The sequence below is a fragment of the Apteryx rowi genome, unplaced genomic scaffold (assembly GCF_003343035.1).
Source record: "Apteryx rowi isolate R43461 unplaced genomic scaffold, aptRow1 scaffold_742, whole genome shotgun sequence".
Classification (NCBI taxonomy): domain Eukaryota; kingdom Metazoa; phylum Chordata; class Aves; order Apterygiformes; family Apterygidae; genus Apteryx; species Apteryx rowi.
The window spans coordinates 208094-225455 of NW_020451030.1; the positions used below are offsets into that span (position 1 = coordinate 208094).

General features: G+C 35.1%; 1 protein-coding gene across 1 annotated transcript in view; it reads left to right on the forward strand.

The window, feature by feature from the left end:
• Positions 1-17362, forward strand: part of LOC112976558 (neurobeachin) — a gene marked incomplete at its 3' end in the record, with an annotated part of 203918 nt that overhangs the window by 31697 nt on the left and 154859 nt on the right. The window contains exons 7-8 of the mRNA XM_026087943.1: positions 6787-6906; positions 14446-14592. Of these exons, the coding sequence (XP_025943728.1) occupies positions 6787-6906; positions 14446-14592 (267 nt within the window). The remainder of the gene's footprint in view (positions 1-6786; positions 6907-14445; positions 14593-17362) is intronic.

A 17362-nucleotide genomic window follows, 5' to 3' on the forward strand; every position in this document is an offset into this window, starting at 1 on the left:
GACCATTCTTGGAAAAAAAAGGAAAAAAAAAGAAATTTAAAAGCTTCTCAAAATGTATCTGAGCACGGATAAATAGTTGAGTAGAGATTATTCTAAGTAAAAAGAAGTCCTTCAGAAGGTGGAATTTGTATCAAAATGAAGAAAACCTAGAAAAGTGTAAGTTGTAGCAAATTATATGTAAAACAATAAGATAACGGTTTTTCTTTCAGTCCAGAGGGGCAATTAGATGACTAAGGCTTAATAGGGGCCCTTTAAGAATATAGCATCATAACAAAAAAGCTAAATGATTTACTTGCATCATTGTTCACTGCAAGAGGAGACTAAATATGAATGAGTCAGAGGAAGTATCTCAAATTGAAATGTCAGTGGAAGAGGTATAGAAATCGATAAAAGGGATAGTAATTAGTTGTCAGGACCATGCAGTAGTCACCCCCAAATTCTAAAAGAATTTGAATATGAAATTAGCCAAACTCTTAATTGTGGTATATAAACTATTTTGTTAAAGACATGGTTGATGGAAAATGGTACAAATTTGAGGAAGGAAAATAGCCTTCATTGATGTTTAGAGGATTACCTAATGTTGCGTCTGATTTCTGAAACATGAAAATGGGTGGAAACAATTAAAAAAATGGGAAGGAGGGGTTAGTAAACACATAGATAAATACAACGTATCAGGGACAAAGCAATGTCCTATTTTACATGGCAGTTTTGTCTCCCAGTTCCGTTGAGTTACGTGAAGGATTCTTACTGTGCCTGAGAACTGTGTTTGGGAACAGGCACTCTACTACAGGCACTCTACTCCTCTGAAAGCTTTTAAAGAAATTAAACTATCATGGAATAAGAGAACTGATATTGGTTAAAAGACAGGGATAAAAGGATATGAATAAAGTGAGCAGGAAGCTCAGAAGGACCTTTATTTTTCTATTAATGAGGAGGCAATACAGACTTTAACACAGTGGAATATGTCATCCTGTATTGTGGGAACTAACTTTGAGAAGCAACGTTGATCATTTTATCTAGATTTATATTAGTTACAAATATGACACAAGGACTAAACAATTTTTTAATATTTTCACCCAATAAAAATAAGTAACAGTTTAAAATGTAAATTTAGTTATTTCAAGTGCAAGAGGCAAAAGAGCAAAATAGCAGATTTTTTACTTCAGATGGTTCTGTTCCTGGTGTGTGCATGTGTGTGCGCGCACACGTGTACCTGTACATAAAGAAAAGGTAGGTGCTTTTTGGAGAGCTTGCCTTGCAGGTCAGAGTGTCCGAGGTAGATGGTGCTCTGAAATAGCAGCTGTGCTAGAGATTCCAGCCTATCGCATGAAAGGAAAGAGACTTGTACTGTTAAGATATGTGATGTTAAAGATATGTGTTGTTAAGTAAATCAAAAGCTGCGTGCACAGTGAACGGTGGTTGACATGAGAAAAGATAGTCTCTTTATAGATCATATCATTTTGCTAAAGTTTGACATGAGCTCCAACACTATSCGCGGGAGTCTCTCTTGCTCGTTTTGGTTTCTTATAGGATCTGCGGACAGGGCTGCAACAAATGATTAATGAACTATTCATTTCCAAATGAATGAGTTGTTTATTAAGTTTAAGCTGTACGCAGGGGCAGGTTTACCAAGGTAGTATGTTGCCAGAAATGCCCTTAAAGCACTGTAAAAGAAAAATCACAGATAGAAGATAAATGGATAAAACTTGGGTCTTATGGTTGTGAGCCTATTCCTGCTATGAAATATCAGAACTGTGAATATGTAAGTACATAGTTATAAAAAGTACAGCTTTTAATAGTACCATTGCAATGAATACCAGCTGTTGGGATAGAAGTATTTAAAATCATCTGCACTTAGTGGAAATTAACCTTTGAAGGAAAGAGATGGCAAGGAAATTTTTCTTCTATGAGATTTGTGTTAGGTAATATGGAAGCTTTGAAAAGGAAGCACTGATTAAAGCAGAGCTCTAATCGAACACTATGCACCTAGTTTCTGGTTAGCGTAGTTACCAATTAAGCTTCTGGACTGAGTTATGAATATTTTGCTGAATTTATAGTGACTATTCCTTTCTGAAGTAGAATCTGTGAAAGAAAATTTGCTTTGTGGCGGGGGTTTTTTTGGCTTGCAAAAACACTTTGTTCATTGTTTCCTGAAAAAAAATTAGACTGGCAGTACATGACTTTAGAAGCCAAAGCCGTAGCAGTATGTCCTTAATCTAGTATTCCCAATAAATCTATTTACTTGGACACACAAGAAGTGAGATAGTCTTACATACTGTTGTCTGACTAGTAGAGTTTTTTTTTTTCCTTTCTGATAACTGTAACTTTTTAGGAGGAAAAGTGAAAATACATTTTTTTAAATCTAGAAAATAAATATGAAAATAATCTTTAGAAATTTATTAGCATACAGTATAATTTGGGGGCTACTGCAAACTGCAGGATTGTTGGCAAAATACATTTTGCTATAAGCTTTTTTTTTTTTTTTACTTATTCTGTGCTTCTGATTTCAAAATCAATGTGTGAAAAACTTCTTGTTTTTATTTTCTCTGATACATAGAGGTAGGTTTTTTTATATTAATAGGCTCTGTGTCTACTTGCCTCAGCTCAGGGAGCAAGTCACCAAGTAAATCTGAAACTTATAGCAAGATACTGTCTTGAGAAGTCTAAAAAGAAATTGGATACTAATTAATTGGGTGTGTGCTCAGTTTTTACTTGATGAGAGACAGAAGAGATCTAACAAGATAAGGTCAGATTTTTGTTTTGAATACTTATTTCCCTTTTTATCAAATTAAAAAATCACCTGCATTATTTTACTCATGTTTTAATGCAAAAAGATCATCTTCAAACAGTGAAAGTGAGAACCTAGAGGAAATGATGGATTTATAAAGGGAGTTTTTAATACGTAGCATATATGTATACAGTCTTTTCTTTAAAATAATTATAGCTATCAATACTAGAATGCTTGCCCGCTCTGTAGTACTTAATCTGTTTCATGTCTGCCTTTGCAACTTGAAATAAATGCAAGAGAAAACTGCTGAAGTTTGCCTGCAAATAGAATTACTCGAGTTCTGTTCAGTTTTAGCATCACATTCTTCAAGTGGCAAGGAAAAGCAAGGCTTTCAGTATGTAACTGATACAAAGTTTAAACATTTCTTTTTCTTTGAAAGTTTAATAGCCACTTTTATTGAAAAGATTTCACTTGTGATTTGAACTTTATATTCAAGAATCAGTGTGCTTACTGCTTACACTGAAGTGTATCCAACTGGAAGAGACAGAAGGATTAACATATGCAAGGTGTCATGTTTTGAAAACTATATCTATATATTTATAAATTTTATATATATATATGTATAAAAATTAATTTAATATAAAAAGAAATGTATATACCTGTTATGTATACATCTGTGTTTTTTTTTTAAAGGTAGAAACTCTAAGAAGTAGTTCCGTTTAATTATCTAAGTTGAAAACTGAATAGGAAACTGGCATTTGTAAAATACAGTCTTATATATGCTATGATTGCATTCTTAATGATCAAAAATGGTTAGGGCTGCATATTTAAATGTTACTTAGCAGACTATACCACTTACCTTGCAAGAGTAAATAAGGAGAAGCTGCCTACAGCATTTTCAACTGTATCCATAATTGCTGTGTACTGAGGAAAACAGATCAACAGGTGCAGAATATGAAATTTTTAATAAATCAAAGGGTAGAAGAAGAGAAACTTTGTACAATGCATATATCAGTCAGATGCTTCTTGTGTACATCCAAACTACATGCATTATGTAGTACTTTTTCAAAAAATTGAAATTTTATGACAAATGTAGTAATCATGAAAAATGTAGTAATCAATTCACTGTTTTATAAACATAAGAATGGTATGGCATATACTACAGATGATAGTATTATTGGCGTAGAAGAAAGCAATCTCAACCACTTAAAGAATGGCTTCTCCAATTTCTTGACAACTATTCTATATTCTAAGACATGTAATTGTAAAACCAGCCAAGATGGAAGAAAATTTAAATGATTGAAGATATCAGTGATTTATTGAGGCAGGTCACATTTAAAAACCCATGAATTTCTCTATTTTCCATGTTGTCTATGGAAAAACAAACTTTAATGTGGTCTCTTACCAAGGCAGAACAGGAGAAGGTGAGGTTACAAAATGAACACATTTTCTATTCACTTTTTTTTTTTTTTCATAGTGAGAACTATCTAGATTTTTTAAATCAGTTGTTAGGAGATAAATCCTCCCTGAATGTTAGCCATCTCGACTAGTCATCTGAGGAAGAGAAAGGCATCTGCAGCAAAATATTTTGCAAATGTGTCTAAGACTTGGAGAATGGGATTTAATGCCTGCTGCAAGTGCTCATCCTGCTACACTGGCTACCTAAGAAGCCTAGATGGCCACCTTAGAGTAGGCATCTAACTGAGCCATGGTATTCAGAAATTCTCATAGTTGGGTTTACCAATTATCAGTAAATAATTGGTTTGTATTTTATCCATGAGGTTCTCCAAATGCCAGAGCACATTAGAAATGAATGAAATAAATAATACAGTTTCTGCATGAGGGACTTGTGTTGTTTTTGTTGACTTATGTGTGTGTCTCAAAGAATTTCACTCAGTTTTAGGAGGATGTGGAGCAGAGGTCCAGAGATGTGTTTAGATTTGGGATGTTGAAATGGTTTATATGAGATAGTAAAAAAGTCACATAAGATCACATAAATCAAGCTGTTGGAGTTTAAACTAGTTGGCCTGTTGCTTAAAGTGGTTAATTATGAGGGGTTACATCTACTCAGAGTATCTGAAATGCTGCTTTCTAGTGTGGTGGTTGGCAGTCAAGGTCATATAGATAAGAAGAGCATACTGTATAACTAGCTCAAGTTATTCTGGCTTTGAAAACATATTATTACTTTTGAAGACATTTGTTAACTGGGCTAAATCCTGTGGGGACATGCACCTTATTTTTATGAAAATGCATGTACTAAGTATTCCTAGAGGTAACTGAGTAACTGTCAAACAAGATAATTAAAATAATACCCCTAGGGATGCAGAAAGTCTCTGTTTTGAAAAAAGAGACTTGGCTAACATAAGAATCAAAGGCAATAATTAAAGAAGATGCCAAAAAGGAAAAGACAAGTAACTAGTAAATTACTATTCCAAATAATTAGTAAGATACTTAATAGAATAATGGCACATTTATTCCTGGTAAGTCCAATGATAAAATCTGCAAGACAGCTACTATAACTACAACAAAAAGGGAAAGATAAAAGCAACCTTTGCGATATGAGCCATTAATTGAATAAATAAAATTTTCAGTATGGCTGGATCTTTTGAGGTGCTCATAAAATGTCTTGAATTGCTAGCTGATGAGTAATTGCTCTAAATGTAGATATTTTTGATGGTGATAAATTTGTGCTTGCCGTCTATAATTATTAAAATATGAAGTAGTGTTTTCAATGCAAGTGACCTGCATTTTTTGTAGAATCACAGAATGGATGAGGTTGGAAGGGATTTGTGGAAATAGTCTAGTCCAACCCCCTGCTCAAGTAGGGTCAGCTAGAGCAGGTTGCCCGGGACCATGTCTAGTTGGGTTTGAGCATCTGCAAGGATGGAGACTCCACAGTCCCTCTGGCAACCTCTTGCAGTGTTTGACCAACCTCACAGTTTAAATAAAAAAGCAAAAAAAAACCCAAACAAAATCCCACTTTCTTCCTGTGTTTAAATGGAATTTCCTGTATTTCAGTTTGTGTCTTTTGCCTCTTGTCTATGTCTGTGGGCACTGCTGAGAAGAGTCTGCCTCAGTCTTCTTTACACTCTCCCTCAGCAGGTGTTTATATGCATTGATAAGATCCCCCCTCAGCCTTCCCTTCTCTAGGCTGAACAGGCCCCGCTCTCTCAGCCTTTCCTCATAGGAGAGATGCTCCAGTCCCTTAATCATCGTCATGGTGCTAAGCTGGCCTGTCTCCAGTACGTCCATTTTCTTCTGCTTTGTATATATTTTGAAATAATACAGACACATGTTATACTTATGTATGAGTTGAATTGCAGATCACAAAGCTTTAAGTTCTGTTCCCAGTGTGTGATCTTAGATTAATTTGAAGGTTGGATTTTAAAGGAAACTTAAGTTTTTTTCTTCTTAAACTTGTTCATCGGAGACATAATGATTTATTTCAAAGATGTCCATAGTTGTAGGCATTTTGCTGGGTTGCTTTCTTGATTTGATTAAATAATACTTTTTAAATGGTATGACAGTTGTCCAAAATTGGTGGAGTGATAAAGAATACAGAAAGAAAATCTTATAAAGCAATCTGGACTGTCTCCTAAACTGGGCTGTAAGATTTGCTGTTGTGAATTTTTCTTTTCTTATTTAATAATTTTCTGTCAGAGAGCTATGATAGACAGAGAGATATGAAAATTGTTAACGTAAGTGAGTGTAGAACTGGATTGCAGACCTCAGCTGTGTGTTTTACATTACAGTGTACAGTGTATATTTTTTAAATTACACTTTCAGGAATGGAAGTGTTTCATCTTTTGTAATTGTATGCATGCATCTTTGGCTCTAATTCCATTAAGGGATTGAGGTAGGTACACTGTTATATTTAGATGCAGTTCTACTGACTGGACTTGAAATTCCACTGCTTGACTTTTAATTTTAGGTGGATTGTGAGGATTCATCCATTTGTATACCTTTACAAGATTAGTCATTTATTTTTAATGCCAATCATTACATTTTTTTATAGCATAACCACTGCCACTATATACTAATTTTTCATTTCTTTTCAGTGGTACATGATAAGTATTGTACACATCTATAATCGCTGGAGAAACAGTGAAATACGGTGTTATGTGAACGGTCAGCTGGTATCCTATGGTGACATGGCCTGGCATGTTAACACAAATGATGTAAGATTTTATTTTGTTCCTTTTTCATAGCTTTTCAGCACAATAGAATGTTTGATTCTAAAATAAATTGAAAAAGAAATAGAAAAGGTACTCTATAGTTATTTTCTGTAGATCTTTGCAAATTTTTCTGTAATTTTTTAACTCTGTCCTTTAATCTGTCTTCTTTAGTTATGTATTTAATAAAATATTCACTTTTTTCTTCAGACTGTAATAGGTTTTTATGTATTTTGAATAGCTACTCTAATGAAATTTGCAGAGATTTGATTTGTAGAGACTTATAGCTAATACTTTTAATATGTGGTATTGTGTATAGGACAATGATAACAATAGTTTAATATTTAGCTTTTTCCATAGGAAATTACTGTGGTGGTGGATTTTACAGAATTAGCTAACAGTCATTCTAAGTACTTCTGAAAAAAACCTGATTCATTCAGCCAAATGATTATACATGCTGCCCATACATAAAAAAATGCACATTTTTATATCACATTAAGTTTTGTGTTTGGTTGAAGAGGAGTTGTTTTAAATTGAGTTAAAGATTTCTATGGTGTTTGTGTTGACTGAGCATGAATATTAAGTACTTTTTTAATTGCTGTAGAACTGAGTAGCCTGAATTATGATCCAGAGTCCTATTGTTTTAGGTATTATGCAAATATAGTAAGAGATCATCTCTTTTCTGAAGAATTTAGTTTTAAGACAGATAACAAGGCACACAAAGATGAAGGAAAAAATTAGAGTTGGAAAAGAGAAACATGGAAAAATGTTAAGAGATTTATAGTTTTAAGCAAAGTCAACCATCTAAGGTCTGTCTCACAGTAAAAGTATATTCTGATTCTTTTATTGGTTGACTTGACATTAGTGAATAGACAGTTGACCAATATTAAAGACACAGTGCTAAGTATTAAGGAATTAATATTTAATTAATACTGTTAACAAATACAAATTAACTGCTACAAATTACATCCCTGAAATACCGAAGAATTTTTTTGAGTAGTAAACTTTTACAGAGAGATGTGCTCCTTTATTGCCTGTCCAAGCCTATTAAAAGATATTGAAAGACATAATATATTGATTTGACACAGCACTCTACAGTTGCATAGTTCTACTCATAGTTCAGCTCAGAGCAAAGACAGAGCGATATAATGTCTACTTGTAGCACAGGCAGAAACCATTCATGTTTACCAGACGGTTAAGTATACCTGTAAGTACCCCTGAATCAGTTAAATGGACTGAGTTTAAATTGTATATTCTTAAAGGGAATGCGTCAGGCCTCAGATTGTTGGGTTTTTATATATATATATAAATTACTTTAATGAAATCATATAAATCATGCATCCTTCTCTTATCTTCTGCCTTGGAAGAGGTGAGAGGTGTACATCTCATGATGTAGAAAACTGACACTCTTTTTTTCTGACCCAAAGGTTTGGATGGGGAAGGCAGACAAAATAATCATCTCTTGTGCTCTGCCCTCATATAAGCCTGTGCTGGATGTTCAGAGGTGCTTGATTCATCAGCTTGTCGCAGTTTCTTATTTCATATTTATGATATAATACTCAGCTGGTTCTGACTGATTTCCTTTCTAGGCTAAGGAAGCTGTTTTGTACTTAGGGAAATTAATTTGTGTCATGGTTTTCCTCATCCTCCTTTGCCAAATCCTAGAGTCAAAGTTGTGTTTGAAAGGAATAGAGTTTAAATATTAAGTATTAATAAAAGTAAGAGGGCTCTGCTTGTCCGAGCTTCTGATGACCATTCTGTGTTTTCCTTATAGAACTGATACTAACAAGAAAAGGCAAAGCTTTCAGTTTTCACAGGACGTGGATTCTTCTTGGTAATCTAAACACTCTCTGATGGGTGAGAATGTGAGGTTTCAAAAGTCAGCCGAGATCTCGGAGGATCTGTCTTAAGTTACTAGTTATTTGTCAGGGAAATCTGTAGTCCTTAATTGACAAATGCTTATCATGTGAGATCTGAGTAAGATCATATAAAGCCCTTTGTTAAGTTACCAGTTTGGTGCATCCAAGTTTCAGACTAGGTTGCTTGAATTTGCACCAGTGTTGCACTGAAAATTTTGTTTTGGGCAGAAGGAAATGCATCTTACATGCAAAGCCAAGAGCTCATTGTTACTCTAATTAAAGTCTTAACAGTCTAATGGAAAAATTATGATTAGTCTGGTTACAATAATACCGACATTTATAGTTCAATTGATAAACGGTTAAAATTGTATACACAATCTACCCCCTAGTATCTACCCCTCTTTCTGATGCTGTGCTCATTCCCCATTTCCCCTCTGGGTCCTGAGGTCGATGGCTGCAAACTGGGGGCAGGTGGGTACAGTGAATTGCCAGCATCCTAAGTGCTTTGGGAGGAGAATGATGTTGGTTTCTTCAATCCTCATGCTTGGATCCTCATGGGGTCATCTTTGCATGTGTGCTAACATGCTTTTAAATCTTGCTTTCTCCATTGGTCTGCAATTCCATGTTACACCCAAATTTACTATATATAGTGTGTTTTACATATGTTGGATGTTTGGTTTTTTGTTCTTTTTGTGATGTGCAAAGCTGGTTTTACCCAGTTTCCAAGGCTGGATTTCTTAAAGTATCAGTAATTGACTACTGATGCATTGTTTATAGCCCTAGGGCCTCCAGTATCATGCCATATCTCTGCTCCTCTACAGTGTATCACGTGTCCGCCCTTTCAACACTTCTGCTGTCACACTAGGCCTGTATTTCTCTACACTGCATCATTATGCTATGGTGATAAATATTTCATTCCATGTAGAGTAGCTGCTTGTTACTACCATCTATACAAAAATTATGCTACGCAATTATGCAAAGCTAAGCAAAAGTAAAACAAATTAGGCAATAGTCACCTGGTCATTAGGAAATTGCTGTTACAGCTGAAGAAGCTAACGCAAAGCTCCAGGCAGGCCAGGACAAGTCCAGACAAAGCGTGACAAGTTCTCAGATCTTTGTTGTTATAAAGCCTGCATTCCATTGCTGGCAATGGCAACCCCATATTTACTGGGCTAGGAGACTACACATAGTTGTAAACTCTTGCTTAAGTTTATCCATCTATTTGTCTAAATGTCTGATTCTTTCTCACAAAGATAAAAGTCACTGAATTGTGAGTGTACTTCAGATTTGAAGATATTCTTAAAATTAATGCTTTTTGTTTTCTTTATAAATGAAAAATTCTTTATTGATGGATCTTGAGGAATTGCATTTCATTATTTAAAAATAAGGGTGGTGGAGAAGAGAAACTCCTATTTTCAGTGTTTTCTTCATTCAGAGCTATGTGGAAGTTAAACTGCTCTTAGCAGGGATAGCTAATTTATTCATGTTTTCCTCACAGTACTCCTCTCTACTTTCTCATATCACAGAGAGCACAGTCTTTTCTTAAGGCAGGCTTGGTTTACCAAGCTTTAGCCATTTTGATATAGGGATTTTAAGTTTCTAATAAGGTTTTACTTTATGTCTGCTGGATGGTAGACTTTAAGTTATGAAAAATACCAGGTATCATTAGTTCTCAATATATTTTTATAACAAAAATCTATTAGATCAGAAGCAGGAAATAGAGCAGAAACTGGGAGGGGAGAAATTTAGGGAAGATATATGAATGTAAGGGTGTGTGGAGGAGCTAAAAAGGAAAATAGGGAAGTGAATACTTGGACAATTTTGCACTATTTTAAATTAGCTAGAAGGAGAAGCTGATGTTCTACCTGTATTGAAACTTTCCTGTTTCATAYGGAGCTTGAGTTTTTTAAAGTAGTGGCTTAAAAAGTCTTGAGCAATTATCCAGTTTATCTGTTATCTTCTACCTTCATGCTCTCCACTATATAATTTATTAAGTCTCATACAAGTGTGAGATGAAAATATTGTACCATAATACGCTTTGTGGGGAAAGAAAAAATTATGCAAGTCAGCTAGTCATTTCTCTTTCTTTACATCATATGTTGTGCATAACTCTTCAACTAGATTTTCCTGATAGATTTAGAAATTCAGGTTATAGAAACAGATATTGATAATCCAGAAAGGGAAGATATAGGTAGGAGTTGTGTATTGTTGTCTGCATGTATAGTTGGAGGTCAAAGTGCATCTTACTCTTTGCAGACTTTTCTTATATAAAGACATTGTAAGATAATTTGACAGGCAGTTTCATTGTGGGTCTTAATTTTGAGAATTCGGCAAATCTGTGATTTTTCCAGGGTAAAAACTTTGCTGTATCACAGAATCATTTTTCCAAGTGTCACACAGTTCTTGCCATCTTCAATGATATGTATACATAAAAAATACATTTTTTTTAGAAAACATTTTCCAGAGGAATTTTTTTTTTAATATTTGTAAAATTCTTCTCATTAAAGACATTCCAAGCATTTCTCTTAACTGTGCTAAAATTTAACCTTAATCCAAATGTAAAAGATCCCTCCAGGTCTTTTTTTGCAATACCTCTATTTCTTCTTTCTGTTATTAAATCTCGCTGTGTTACTAATTAGATGATCTGATTATATCATTAATATTTTTATATATAAAACATAAAAATAATACTACAGCTAATACAAGTGAAAGGACATATACTTTAGGAAATATACTTTATCACAGAATCACAGAATGGTTGAGGTTGGAAGGGACCTCTGGAGATCATCTAGTCCAACCCCCCTGCTCAAGCAGGGTCACCTAGAGCACGTTGCACAGGATCATGTCCAGGCAGGTTTGGAATATCTCCAGAGAAGGAGCCTGCACAACCTCTCTGGGCAACCTGTTCCAGTGCTCTGTCACCCTCTCACAGTGAGAAAGTTTTTTCTCATATTCAGACGGAACTTYCTGTGTTTCAGTTTGTGCCTGTTGCCTCTCGTCCTGTCGCTGAGCACCACTGAAAAGAGTCTGGTCCCATCCTCTTGACACCCTCCCTTCAGATACTGAAACACATTGATAAAATCCCCTTTCCAGGCTGAACAGTCTCAGCTCTCTTAGCTTCTTCTCATAAGAGAGATGCTCCAGTCTCTTAATCTTAGTAGCCCTCTACTTGACTCTCTCCAGTAGTGCCACATCCCTCTTGTACTGGGGAGCCCAGAACTGGACGCAGTACTCCAGATGTGGCCTCACCAGGGCTGAGGAGAGGGGGAGGATCACCTCCCTCGACCTGCTGGCAACACTCTTCCTCATGCACCCCAGTATACCATTGGCCTTCACTGCCACAAGGGCACATTGCTGCCTCATGCTTAACTTGGTGTCCACCAGCACTCCCAGGTCCTTCTCTGCAGATCTGCTTTCCAGCAGGTCAACCCCCAACCTGTACTGGTGACTGGGGTTATTCCTCCCCAGGTGCAGGACCCTGCACTTGCCTTTGTTGAACTTCATGAGGTTCCTCTCTGCCCACCTCTCCAGCCTGTCCAAGTCTCTTTGAATGGCAGCACAGCCCTCTGGGGTATCACCACTCCTCCTGGTTTGGCATCAGCAGCAAACTTGCTGAGGGTGCACTCTGTCCCTTCATCCAGGTCACTTATGAAGAAGTTGAACAGGGCTGGACCCAGTACTGACCCCTGGGGGACACCGCTAGCTACAGGCCTCCAACTAGGCTTTGTGTTTCTTGTCTTAAAGAAATATAAAGGAGTATTAAAAAATGAAAACTTGAAAAAACAGTGGAATTAACTGAGGGAAATACCAGATTAAAAAAATTGAAAAATATTTCATAATCTTGGTACAGCTAAAAAGCTAATGTTCATTTGAACAGAAACTGAGGAACTCTGTTGTTAATTTGGGGTCAGTTTTTGAGGCAGATACAGAATATGAAAAAAAGTTCAAGATAGTGTTTTGATAATGGAAAGAAGACTTTTTTTTTTATATAAAGAACAGTATTGTCTGTCACTGTGGAACTAGAATAAAAGGAAAATGAGAACAGGTTTTCTTTCTTTGTGAAGTTTCATGTGAAGTTAAAAATGTACAAATCTTTTAACAGTTCTAATGTCACAGATTGGTATTTAAAACATTAAATATAATGAAGATAAGACATTTCATTGTCATTTCAGTTGTTCACTGTGTCAAAACTACTATTTAATAATTCATGTTGATTAAAATATTTTTAGATTAATAAAATGCTTACTGAGTTTAAAATGAAAGGACTCAGTTGAATTTTTTTTAAGGATAAGTTTTGTCTTGATAGAGCCTATGATTTTTTTTCCCAGATAGATCTAACATTACCATTTCTCTTATCTTTTCATGTCATTTTTAAATATCTGAAATTTACTGCTTGTATCCAAACAAGAACTGGAAATATCTCAGTCTACAATTTTAGGGTGTACCCTGGAAGACACTGAAATAAAGATGCAGGTGACAAACTCCTGCCTCTTTAGACAAGAGTCCCTTTTTCCTTGTTAATGGCTTATCCACGTAGATTGGTGGCATTAGCAGTTAACCATTTTGACTCCATTCTCCAGACTGATTAAAACTTTTATTTGGGTGAATCTGAGTAGCTGAGAGAGATGAGAAAGCAGGCTTCCTAATGCAGATTCTACTAGTTGGTTCAAAAAGTGAGGCCATCTATGTTCCATGTTTTTGTTAAATAAAGTACATGTGACACAAGGAAGCTGAGAGAATAGCCTTGCAAACAATGTAGTGCTGCTAATGTAGTACTTTGTGCTGCTGCTTGTTTTGTAATTCACCAGATCTTTGTTCTAGACAGTTAAGTTCTAAACTTTGTTTCATCTGAAAGCTTTTTTTTCTTGTAAGCACCAGAAGAAAACCTAATTTCTATAAAATAAATTTAATCTGAAAGAACAACACCGCTGCATGTAGTGAGTAGTAGGAAATGGAAAGATGGAGAATTACAGGAAACCTTTGTGCATCTGGAGGGACAGTTGTGGGAAGGAGGAATGGAAAATAACAAATCTTTTGACTGTGGAAGAAGTCGGAAGGGGAGTTTAAGGTCAAACAAAATCATTATAGGCAGTGGTCAGGGAAGAAGATTCTGCACAAGTTGGAAACTAGAGATTCATACTTGTTTTTCTGCTACAAGTGTATCATGTGATCTTGGATAATGATTTCAGATATGAACCAGCTCTGGAGTAGGAGCTGTTTAGCTTTGTTGGCACAACAGTGGGGGAATAGTGTATTTGAACATGTTCTTTGTTAACTTAGAAATTACTCAACTATTTGAGTAGCAGTGATAGTTCTGATTATAAGGAAGCAACTTCCAGCTTTCATATTTTCTAGATGGAAATAGGGAAGGTTATTTGATACTTGAATGTACTGTTTTAATTTTCTCTATTATATGGCAAACAATAAAAACAAATCCTACTAGTCAGTCTTAACAGAATTATAATACTGAGCACATATATACCTGTATACATATATAAATAAATGCTACTATATTCAAAATGAAATTGTTCACTACAGGTAATCAGGTATTGAAATATGAAATGATTGATTTATTATCTTAATTACAGCCTTCCTTATATTTTGCTTCATTAGCCATACATACATATTATTTCATTGTATAGTTTGTATAACTGAAGTTCATTAACATTGCCTCTTTTTTATGCAGAGCTATGATAAATGTTTTCTTGGCTCTTCGGAGACTGCTGATGCTAATAGAGTGTTCTGTGGCCAACTTGGAGCTGTATATGTATTCACTGAAGCACTCAACCCAGCACAGATTTTTGCAATACATCAGTTAGGACCTGGATATAAGGTAATAATGGATCTTAAAAAGCATAGTTTTTTACAACTGGAAATGTCAGAAAATAATTGGTAGATATAGTTGGAAAGTTTGTGTAAATGTAGATATTCCTCTTAGGATTTTCATGTAGAGCTGTGTGATTTGTTTTCAGCAAAAGATAAGAGTTTTTTCAAGCTTTGTACCTAATCTTAAATTCCACCAACTTTTTGAAAGATGCAAGGAATTTCTTTAAAGCATAGTTGAAACATGATTGTATGTGAGTTTTATGAGTGTGAGTCATAATCAGATTAGGGCAATTTTGTATTTGGTGTACTGAAAACTGGAGGAACTTACCCCTTGTCCTTTGTTTTATATTCAAAACTTAAGTTAAAAGAGAATAAAATTCAACAAAGCATAATAAATTTATAAAAATAAAAATTCTATTCAAATACACAGTTTTGAACTGTTTTGCTGAAATAAGAGTTGAACTTTTTACTTATGCTTTGCCAGTGACGCTTCGGGGACCATTTGGACAAATAGATGGTGCATGCATAAATGTGGATCTTTAATAAATACAGTCTCAGTTATTTTTTGGGATGCCTATGTGTAGTATTTCATCAAGAAAAACAAAGCAGATGTTTTGTTGAAGTCTGTGGAAACTGTCTAAGAGAGAAGGCTTGAAAATGAATGAGCAAATCTAACCTTTGCTACAGACTATTGAATTTCTACCATCAATTATTCTCCAGTTTTCTTTTGCCGATTTGTGAAATTTGCAGTATCATCTGAAATAGACTTTCAGTTTCTTAATATGTACTGTATACTTTGAAAATATAAGCTTAAAATTTTAATGAGTAAAAATCAACATTTAGATTCAAATAATATTAATTTGATGTACTTAACTGTAAAAACAGATGACACTTGAATGACAGTGCCAGCTGAAAATATCTTTTATGCTGTGTATGTAAGGTGAATAGGTAAGTATATTGTTGTGCCCCAGGGAAGTGCTCTGGGAAGTTCCAGATCTCTGTAAGAAAGAGTGCCGACTCAAATCTTTAAGTATAATAGGATATTTAATCAGAATATTCAAAGATAGGAGCCGAATAGAAGATTAGCGATTAAATCGTGCCTCTGTTCTGATGCTGGGAACCCCACGATGTTTCAGCATCAGACAAACCTTTCAATGAGGACACGGCACACTGCGCAGATCCTGTCTGTGGAAGGGTTCACCAGCTTTTTGGTCTTTGGAGCTCTCAACAGGATATTCTTAGAACAATTCTATTCATCAGTCATACTGGCAAGCAAAAGGATGTTCATGTGAGAACGTGCTGCTTTGCTTTTAGATAAAGCCGAGGACCCCCCCGGGTGTCATAATCACCAAGTGGGAGCTGCATTACAGGCTCCTCCGTTGCAATTAGCCATCTAAGTTTATCCTATGGCCAAGGGGTATGTGGAGCACAGCACAGGCCTGTGCCTACTCAGCTTAAATGTTATGTGGATCACTGACTCTTTGATGCACAATAGTCCTGTGGTGAGGATCCCTACGTATATGTAGAGCTTGCTTGGAAAAGAGGAAATCTGTTGCATATGGCTGATGGTTAGAACCTTCCGTGGAACTGAAAATGTTCACAGTCAAGAGAAGCATATCACCTGTGCAAATGAGGAGCACTTTATTCCAATCTTAATACTGTATTTTGTTTGGACAAAGACTTTTGCAAATGGTTTTTTTTGGTCATACAAAAGAAAATTAAAGTATCCTTATCCTTCTTAATAATAAATGTAATAAATCTTTATGAATTTAATGAGTTCCTGGATTTGTAGCAGCATGCTAAAGTGATATCAAATACAGATAAGCAAACAGTTTTGTTTGTTTCAAGAAGTGAAAGTTATTATGTAATGCTTGGTGAGAGCTTAAGGGGTTCACACAGTACACGTTTTCATGCTAAATTACATTTCTAGTAGTTATTACACTACCCTCATTACAATGTTGTCAAATTACCTTGTTTGATTCATAATCTATCATTAACCCACATTTTTTCACACCTGTGGCTTCTTACTGATTTGTGCATAATGTTAATTAGATGGAATTTAATACTTCAGGAACATTATATTTTTAGGTGTAGAGTGAGTTAGAGCACAGTTAGTGCCTGATTCCTTCATGAAGTAGTTTCCTTCCTTGACTAAAAATCTGCAAGCAGTTTGTACTAATAATGGTAAAGATGTTCGGTAATACTTTTGGTTCCCATTTCTCACTGTAGAAGCCTCTGAGAGGTTAGTCAAAATAAGTGGCTAATGTTTTGTCATATAATTTTATAAGACTAGTATTCATTAAAGACTAGTATACTTACTGTCTACAATGTGTTAATACGCATTTTCTCTATAATGTTCATCTGCAGTCAGCTACAACATTTGTTATGATCAGTCCTCACTTCTGAATGACCTTAAACGCCTCATAGTCATTTTAGCTTTAGCTGCAGTTGAATTGAGTGTTGGATACAAGAAGCTAGTTGGACTGCACTCTTCTGCTGTTTTCTGTCTAATTTATTAAGTTTTTATTGCAAAAGTTGCTTTGGAATGTGGCAGTGCATACAGTGAAATTAAAATTTAAGCTGTAAATATGAAATTCATAAATTATGATTATTATAAAGATAATCTTGCATTTGAGGGGAAGTTTTTAATTGCTTTTGAATAGTTTGGGGCAATTTCTTTTATGATTTTAATGGTTACAAAAAGAAAATTGACAATTTAAATTTTTGTTAATTTTTTGAGTGCTACGATCATAGTGTGAACATTTAACAGATTTATC